The sequence below is a fragment of the Thalassophryne amazonica genome, chromosome 8 (assembly GCF_902500255.1).
Source record: "Thalassophryne amazonica chromosome 8, fThaAma1.1, whole genome shotgun sequence".
Classification (NCBI taxonomy): domain Eukaryota; kingdom Metazoa; phylum Chordata; class Actinopteri; order Batrachoidiformes; family Batrachoididae; genus Thalassophryne; species Thalassophryne amazonica.
In genome coordinates, this window is record NC_047110.1 from 87,217,594 (window position 1) to 87,227,291 (window position 9,698).

Here is a 9,698-nt window from a genome sequence, read left to right on the forward strand (position 1 = left end):
GCATGAATGCCAGGCATCATGGTTGGAGAAAACCAGGCGCCATCCATCCAGTGAAGCATGGTGGTGACAGCATCATGCTGTGGGGATGTTTTTCAGCAGCAGGAACTGGGAGACTAGTCAGGATTGAGGGAAAGATGAATGCAGTAATGTACAGAGACATCCTGGATGAAAACCTGATCCAGAGTGCTCTTGACTTCAGCCTGGTTTGAAAGTTCATCTTTCAGCAGGACAATGACCCTAAGCACACAGCCAAGATATCAAAGGAGCAGCTTCAGGACAACTCTGTGAATGTCCTTGAGTGGCCCAGCCAGAGCCCAGACCTGAATCTAATCTAATTGAACATCTCTGGAGAGATCTGAAAATGACTGTGCACTGATGCTCCCCATCCAACCTGATGGAGCTTGAGAGGTTTTGTAAAGAGGAATGGAGAAAACTGCCCAAAGACAGGTGCACTGAGCTTGTCGCAGCACATTCAAGAACACATATTCAAGAACAGCCTGTAATTGCTGCCAAAGGTAGATATCTGTATAATGTATTGCGCAAAGGGTGTGAATACTTATGTACAAATGATTTCTTAGTTTTTTATTTTTAATAAATTTGCAAAAAAAAAACAAAAAACTTTTTTCATGTTGTGAGTAGAATTTTTGGGGGGGGGGGGGGAGAGAATTTTCCCCATTTTGGAATAAGGCTGTGATGTAACAAAATGTGGAAAAAGTGCTGTGAATACATTCCAGATGCACACGCACGCACACACACACATACACACACACACACACACACACACACACACACACACAGACACACACACAAACACACACACATATATGTGTGTGTGTTTGTGTGTGTGTATATGTATATATATATATATTCAAGTATTTGTTTTCAGGCAAAAGCAAGTGAATACTACTGATATACAATAAAAATAATATGTTAGTTGACATTATTGCTGTTTTTTCCCTTTGAATTAAATTTTTGTGCCTTTCTTTAGAACTGTAAAATTACATTATAACAATATCATGGAAAAAAGCCTAACTTGGAAAAACAGGAATGCCACGGTACCACAAACGGACAGTTTTCCTTTTTTTCATTGAAACAATGATACAAAAGAAAACAAGGAAAAAAAGACAAAACAATAATCATCACCATCTCATTCGGTCTTTATCCGTGCCACGTGACTTCATGTCAGAACAGTCTGCACACAGCCATGGCAAACAAGACATACTGTCCCACCACTGTAGCACTGTCCCAATCCAGGCGTTCCATGGTGTCATTTTATTTTTGTCCCCATATCTCTGCCTGTGTTCAGCAGCCTCAGAGGGAAAGGGACAAAGTCTCACGTCCTCCTTGCCACCTTAGATGGCACGCTAGTGATGAGCAGCCATGAGCACTCAGTGTGAGCTGAGACGCCAACACTGCCCAGTCATTCTTCCCCCTTTGTGATGCCACCACCAGGAGCTCTCCCATATCCTTTATTTTCCTTTTTTTAAAAGTCACACTTTCCTTAAAACGGAAAGCTTTAATATTCATAAAAAAAAATAAAAAAAAACCAAACAAACGTGCTTTTCAACCTCTTCTTTGAGTCCATTCCCAAAGCTAGCACCATGACATTTTTTTAAGCTACACATCCATTGTTCATAAAAAAATAGTGCCTTTTTTTCTTTACTTTGACGTAATCCGTGGCAATGTGCAATTTTGCAGACTCTTCTGCTTTTTGTTTGTGATCAAAAGGTGCTGGAACAGGAATCTAATTTTACAAAATAATTCCTTACAGTGTGGAAGTCCTTTTATAGGAAGAGGTGCAAACTAAAAAAGAAAAAGAACTAACAGAGATTTTTGCCTCAGGAAAATATTGTGGAATGGATCTGTTCATGCAAACGGCTCTTCACTTTCAACTGTCTCCCACACGGACCAAAAACAACAACAACAACAACAACAACAACAACAACAAAAAAAACACCATTCCTCTGGGTGTCCTTTTGACACTTGCAAACCATAGCTCTCTTTCATCTTCTTTTCTCACTTCCCTTTTCTGTGTTATTTAAGGATCCACCTGAATCTCATTCACCAGAATTGTTAACTTTTTGTTCGTCGTTTGTATTTGTGCCTTTTGTGTCGGTGACTGAAAGAGAGAGGGAGCAAAAGACTTCAGACAGGAAGAATGTGAAGGCGTGTTTGTGTGGCAGAGGATGGTGGGTGGCTGGGAGACATTAGAGATGGGGCACGGGGTCAAGAAGCGGTGGATGGGTAGGAGGGGGATCGGTGGGCTTGGACAGGGCAGGGGAGGTCAAAGAGGACTGCCACAGAAATGACGTCAGAGACAAAGCTATAATCCCCCTAGTCTTTTTTTCTCCCTCCAAACTTTTGTCTGTGCAAAGGGCTGTCAGCGGGCTCATTTGTGGTTAACATAGTTGTCCATGGTGAGCAAGACTGGGGGCAGTTTGCTGGGCAGGCTGATCAGAGACTTGTGGAAGACTGCCTGCTCCTGGGCTTTGATCTTTTCTGCCAGCCTCCGGAACCTTCTGGCTCTCAGGATGGCGGGGACGCCCCTCCGGAGCCGCTGGGCTGCCTTCCTTTGCCACACCTCGTATTTGGAGTACTTCGAGTTTCCAGGCTGCCTCCTTGGGACTTCCTATTGTGGCGTGAGGGAAAAGGGAAAAAGAGGGAATCAGTTCATCAGGCTTGATAAGATAATCTGCAAGTGCTTATTACAATGGAGGAAAATTGTGTTTATGTTGTGGAAAGCATTTGGTTGCTCTTCAGCAAATCAAATGTCACTCAAGAGTCATAACAGACTCAGCTTTGTCACCGACTTGTCCTTATTTTGGTTTCCTTTGCTGAAAGAAGCTGTCGGCGAGTATTTTGTTAAGCCTTTTTAATGTACGTAGAAAAGGAAAAGGGTGGTCACCGGCCTCACACACACAAGGAACGCGTCATCCCTCCACTAAACTAACCGTCACAGGCCAAACTGAGGCCACACTGTTATTTCAAAACCTCGATTCTTCTACAACAAAGTACTTTAAGCATAATAAAGCATTGAGATAAAAAGTGAGAGTGGGAACGGCTGAAGTAGAATTTATGCATGATATCCAGCGCTCCAGCTGAATGGCTTGTTTTGGTGCTGCCACTTGAACAGTGTTTATTCCCTTTCATTCACTGCAGGCCTGCTCAATGAGAACAGCTGGCTCTCAGTGCAGCCTGTACCCAGCAGCTCTGTTTGCCCAGACCAAACAGGAACATGTCCCAACATGCCCACCCACCCCCAGCCGCTTTTGTCATCTCAGAAAGATAATCAATTTCTTTCCGACTGACATTTGTAACATTTATCCCATAATTTTGTTTATATCACTTGGAATGTTGGAGCACTGAAACAGTTTATAGCGTCTCAAAGCAGAAACGGTATAAACAACTTTTTGCTCTAGTGTGAGGGAGGTTGAGCCAATTTGAAAAGGCCTGGAACACAGCCACGGCCGAGTCTTGTGACTACACTGAAAAATAAAAGGTTTGATGACATGGAGACTTCCATGATCAGGTCAGGAGCCTTTTTTTTTTTTTTTTTTTTGGAAGGCACAGGTCAAAATGCAAGCCAGATTTGTAGAAACTAGTGTTCCATGACTAATATTCACACACTTGGAACACTGTGTTTTGTTATGGACGAGCAGTCTCCAATATTCCGTAGCTTGTGCCCCCACCACACACACACACACACACACACACACACACACACACACACACACACACACACACACACACACACACACACACACACACACACACACACACACACACACACACACACACACACACATTCAGGTTCATGAGTGTGCCTTCTTTTTTCTGCATATACATTGTGTCAGTGCCTGGATATTTTCCACAATTGTCAGCACTTTACGTAACTGCTTTGACCATTCCACAAGACAAACCTCTCACTGCACAAGTATCAACCTGTTCTCAATGTCAGGGGCATAAGGGTGAAGCAAAGGGGAGACTCTCCAAGAATTTCTCAGGCGTAGATTCCCTCCCCAAACCCTAACCTATCCAGCAAAAAGGTTCAGCCTTCATCAGCAATGAAACAACACTGAAAAAAGTGAAACACAGTGCACTTCATTCAAAGTACTTATTTACATTGGTCTAATGGAAAATTGTGGTTTCCAGTTTAAATCTGCTGGAATCACTTTAAAAAATCCTAAATATACATTGTGAGAAACTAAAAAAATTAGCTGTAACAAATGACATCAATTTTTTAAAGTTGATCCAAAGTAGCATTTTTTTTCAGTGAATACAAGAATCAATGCCTGAAATGTCCTTGGAGAGTCGCTCTCTGACACACCGGCATCAACAAGGGCACAGCAGATAGAAGGACAGATAGAGTGCTAGGATGTGTTCCCATACTGGTACCTGTTTTACTGCGGGCATCACAGGTATGACCTGCAGAGACGTGGCTGACACATCTCTTTCTGACTTGGCAGGTTTGGCACAGTACTGCTCCAGCAGGTTGAGGTCACAGCTCCGGAAACAACACTCCTCTACAATACCACGGTTCTGTGTTCGCCGGTTGTTGACTCTGCTAGGGTGCCTACCTGAGGAGAAACGAAGCAAGCGATGAAGTCAAAGGTAGCTGAGCCGCTACAAGCAAACTGAAAACAACACCCCAAATCCACCTGTGAATTTTGGTTGTTACTGCAGGATTACTTTGACAATCGGAGCAAAGAGGATAAAAGGAAACCTATCACCAAATGCACCCAGTCTTTTTGTTTGCAGATACACTCAACAAAAATATAAATGCAACACTTTTGGTTTTGCTCCCATTTTGTATGAGATGAACTCAAAGATCTAAAACTTCTTCCACATACACAATATCACCATTTCCCTCAAATATTGTTCACAAACCAGTCTAAATCTGTGATAGTGAGCACTTCTCCTTTGCTGAGATAATCCATCCCACCTCACAGGTGTGCCATATCAAGATGCTGATTAGGCACCATGATTAGTGCACAGGTGTGCCTTAGACTGTCCACAATAAAAGGCCACTCTGAAAGGTGCAGTTTTATCACACAGCACAATGCCACAGATGTCGCAAGATTTGAGGGAGCGTGCAATTGGCATGCTGACAGCAGGAATGTCAACCAGACCTGTTGCTCATGTATTGAATGTTCATTTCTCTACCATAAGCCGTCTCCAAAGGCGTTTCAGAGAATTTGGCAGTACATCCAACCAGCCTCACAACCGCAGACCACGTGTAACCACACCAGCCCAGGACCTCCACATCCAGCATGTTCACCTCCAAGATCGTCTGAGACCAGCCACTCGGACAGCTGCTGAAACAATCGGTTTGCATAACCAAAGAATTTCTGCACAAACTGTCAGAAACCGTCTCAGGGAAGCTCATCTGCATGCTCGTCGTCCTCATCGGGGTCTCGACCTGACTCCAGTTCATCGTCGTAACCGACTTGAGTGGGCAAATGCTCACATTCGCTGGCGTTTGGCACGTTGGAGTTGGTGTTCTCTTCACGGATGATGCGAAGGAGATGTGTTGCACTGCATGAGGCAAATGGTGGTCCCACCAGATACTGACTGGTATCCCCCCCAATAAAACAAAACTGCACCTTTCAGAGTGGCCTTTTATTGTGGACAGTCTAAGGCACACCTGTGCACTAATCATGGTGTCTAATCAGCATCTTGATATGGCACACCTGTGAGGTGGGATGGATTATCTCAGCAAAGGAGAAGTGCTCACTAGCACAGATTTCGACTGGTTTGTGAACAATATTTGAGGGAAATGGTGATATTGTGTATGTGGAAAAAGTTTTAGACCTTTGAGTTCATCTCATACAAAATGGGAGCAAAACCAAAAGTGTTGCGTTTATATTTTTGTTGAGTATAATAATCTGATTAGGGCTATGTGGAGTCTTTTAATGAGTGAATAGGTGAGTAAACACCCTGGTGGACACAGACAAGCTCCCAGACAGAACACTGGGTGAGCAAATATATGAAATCGGAAATCTTCTGTGACCTTGTCCTTTGTCAAGTCAGCAGAGATAAAGAGGACAGGAGAAAGAGGAGGGGTAGAATAAAAAAAACAGCGCAGAGAGGGAGGGAAAGAGAGAGAGAGGGAGCAAGATACAGTGTGTAAGTGTCATAACAAGGGAAAGAATGCAAAACAAAGAAGGAGAGAATGAGATGTGAGGAAGAAAAATGTAGAGAAGAATACGACAAGGAGGAGGAGGGTGAGCATGTTGCATGGGGAACACTATCTGTGATCATTAAAGGTTTAAAGTGCTGCGACCCGCACAATGTCGGAGAAATCTCATGAGAGGGGAGGCTAGATTTGATTGCAGGAAGAGGAACATAAGAAAAGAGAGACAGAGACACATCCATGTTGGTCCAAATTGGATAATGATCTTTGTAATTGGAATGAAGCTTCTCTGGCAAAAAGCACAAAGAAGCAGTCTGTGTGTCATAAAGCAGTGGGTGGGACGTGTGTTTTAAAGAAAAAAATCAGTTACCATCAGATACATGTCACATCACAAATGATTCTAATGACAGTAATGTTTCTCCGCTGGCCTAGGAACAGTGGTGCTGAGGTAACTGGGATGCCTCTTGGGGTGCTATTACTTCACTGGTAAACAAGCAGCCTATTGTGAGGCGCTGAGTCGTGTGCGCCTTCACAGCTCGCCGGCCTTTCATATGCAGTTAGAGCTGGAGAGGCAGAATGCGCACTCTCAGCAGCGCAGCCAGGATGAAGTGTTGAGACACAGCTGGCTGTAATCTCTCTCTCTTTCTCTCCCTCTAGAGAGAGAGAGAGAGAGAGAGAGAGAGAGAGAGAGAGAGAGAGAGAGAGAGAGAGAGAGAGAGAGAGACTGCGCGTGTATGAGAAAGAAAAATAGCAAACACGCAAACCACGCACACACACAGAGAGAGAGAGACTCAGCTATCCAAACAGATGTGCGCAAATGCGCAACGGAGAGATCTGCAACACAGCTTATATGAGGAAAACTTTGAGCCGTTTGGGACTTACTGAAATAGAAGCCCCTATCTTCACACACGAACTGCAGCGCATCCACCAGCTCCCCCCCGCAAAGCGTCTCTGCAGATGCCATTTCTACCGCGTAGAGCGTCAGGGCGAGCGCAAAGAACAGCGCACGGCTGGACCACGACATCTTCTTGACCTGCAGGCAAGCACATTGTCAGCACCTTTTCAGAATGGCATTACAGCATATATATATATATATATATATATATATATATATATATATATATATATATATATATATATATATATATATATATCACTTCACTGGGTTTTAACGCATTTGTGTGCGTTATGCTCCTATAGCTGCGTGTGCGTCACGCTGCCAAACACGCCTGGCCTGTCATCGCTGTGTGTCTCGCCTGAGAGAAATGCTTATTCTCGAGGAAAATAAAAGCAGACGCACTCTTGCACAACTCTTCAGAAGTTGCAAGACCGGCTGCTCGATAGTGAACTATCTGAAAAGGCGGACTCAGCATTTATTTCCCCCTTGCTCACCCCGGAGTGTTCCCGCTGACCCTTAGACCTACCGCCCCCTGGCTACCGGCAGAAAAAAGTAATAATAATAAGACCAGCTGTTTCCTCCGAGTGCAAGAGAACGGCGCACCACCCTGAATGAAATAAGCACTTTTCTCTTCAAACCTGTTGCACATATGGCGCAAAGCTTCAAGCGCACTTGAATTCGTGCAACGTGGACTTTTCTCTGTTGCATGGCAAGCAAATGCTGTCATTAGCGCCAAAAATAACGAGAGAAACACCTCTGCTCAGCCCCCCAGAGCTTGTAAAAAGTCTGTCATTACCCACATTAGTGCGTAAAATACGCGCTTTCCTGTAGTTACCTTCATTCTGCTGCTGTGCGCTCTTCGGCAGGTGTGGCACAGTGCGTGGTGTCCGTGTCTTCGCTGGCTCTCCATGTCAGCTGGCAATAGTCACAAAACGTCGGAGGGGAGTTATTATGGTTGCAGATTGCAGGTGAATTATTAGTTTCCCAGTAAGTGAGGCTATGAATGGATGATGTGTGAGAAGCTGTCCCATAGACCAGGCGACAGGCAAAAGTTCTCAGGGAGAAGTATTATATACTAAACACGCCCCTTCCATCCCACCCGCTCGCTCCTCCTCTTCGGTAATGGTGGAAAAAAGTGATGCGGACTCTCTTTGTGGAAAAAAAAAGGAGAGAGAGGGAGCCAGAAAATATGGAACAATTCCATCGGCATTTTCCACGTTTACGCACTGTAACCTGCAATCACAATGTTTACACACAAGAACAAGAATAGACATAATTCCTCCGACTCCAAGAGAAATCTCAACGTCTCCGGCGCACTGTGATTAAAACAAACATTTGATGCCGAATCCCGGGGCCCTCCCGTGTCTCAGGTGCAGCTCAGACTGATGGTTGTCCTGACCCGGAGGTGGTGGCCAAAAGTCAGGCAGCAGCAGCACGGTGGATGTTTCATACACACATATGTGGTGTCAGAATAAATATGGTTTCTCTTTTAATTTTGTATTTATTCTGACACCACATATGTGTGTATGAAACATCGACATATATACATATATATATATATATATATATATATATATATATATATATATATATATATATATATATATATATATATATATATATATATATATATATATATATATATATATACAGTTAATGCATCACGCATGAACTCACTGTCATGTGAAAGGTCCAGCTGTCAAACATCATGCAAATGTTGAATTGAAATTATTATATTATTATTATATTATTTGTCATAACAAAACTCTTTGGCTGGAAAAAGTGACTTTTGCATTAAGTGAATTATACTTTACAGAAAATACATGTCCATTTTTGTTAAGTGTATAAGGTGAAGAGGGTTTAAGGTGAAGAGGGTTTCCTTATATAACCCAGGCTTCTGTAAGAAAAAAAAAAAAAAAAATCTCTTTTCTTGTTTTCAGGCTCACACTGACACCTGGTGGTCCCGTTCGATTATTCTCTGAGCAGCTTGCCACTGCTCACTGACCAACAAACATTTGGGTTGACAGGTTTGTTCTTTCCTGGTGTCTCAGCTGCCGAGCATCATTGCAAATTACTTTATTTTAATGGTTTATGATTTGGATCTGGGTTAGGGTTTCATTTTCCTTAAATACATAAAAAGTTTGGATGTTTGAACAATATTTATGCTTTCAGATCATGGCTTTGCGTATTTCTGGATGTCTTGTGTAGTAGCAGAATAACAACATAGTCCAGGTCCAATTCTGGAATAGTTCCGATTCACGTACTGCATGAATGATCTCAACTGCATCTAGGGAGTAAGACTGCATCCTTAAAAGACAACTCTTGGCCTTTTTCACCTTGGACCTTATTTTTAGATGTTTCTGGAGTTTTCACTCAGGACAAGAATGATTTTAATCAGTCCAGTATTGGTTTAGAACAAAAAGGCTACACATTGTAAGAGTGTGGGGTAAACTAAAACCCATCACACTAAACCGCCTGTTGCCACTGAACAGGCTGAAATATTAGAGGTTTTTTGCATAGACAGGATGCCTACTGGGGTAAATGTGTACATATTTAAATAAACTTTTTAAAACAGATTATACCATTTGGTACAGTTTTATGAATGGAATAGTTTTGACTGTGTTGAATGTTTGGTCTCCAAAGTAAAGCTCAAACAATGTCGACGTC

The 9,698-nt window shown here is 43.0% G+C and overlaps 1 protein-coding gene across 1 annotated transcript; it reads right to left on the reverse strand.

Annotated features, from left to right (window-relative positions):
- Window positions 1-1,074: 1,074 nt before the first annotated feature.
- Window positions 1,075-8,082, reverse strand: igf2b (insulin-like growth factor 2b). The gene is made up of 4 exons (XM_034176886.1): window positions 7,867-8,082; window positions 7,016-7,166; window positions 4,396-4,577; window positions 1,075-2,629 (listed from the first exon to the last, which is right to left on the reverse strand). Exons 1-4 carry the CDS (start codon window positions 7,939-7,941, stop codon window positions 2,390-2,392), a joined length of 648 nt encoding a protein of 215 aa, XP_034032777.1. The 5' UTR covers window positions 7,942-8,082; the 3' UTR covers window positions 1,075-2,389.
- Between the last annotated feature and the right edge of the window lie 1,616 nt (window positions 8,083-9,698).

What these genes read in the sequence shown, in the direction of transcription:
- igf2b (XM_034176886.1), bottom strand. Translation starts at nt 7,941, where the DNA reads ATGGAGAGCCAGCGAAGACACGGACACCACGCACTGTGCCACACCTGC. An exon ending in CGCACAGCAGCAGAATGAAG is followed by an intron (nt 7,167 to 7,866) that starts GTAACTACAGGA and finishes GCTTGCCTGCAG; the next exon opens with GTCAAGAAGATGTCGTGGTC. An exon ending in AGATAGGGGCTTCTATTTCA is followed by an intron (nt 4,578 to 7,015) that starts GTAAGTCCCAAA and finishes GTTTCTCCTCAG; the next exon opens with GTAGGCACCCTAGCAGAGTC.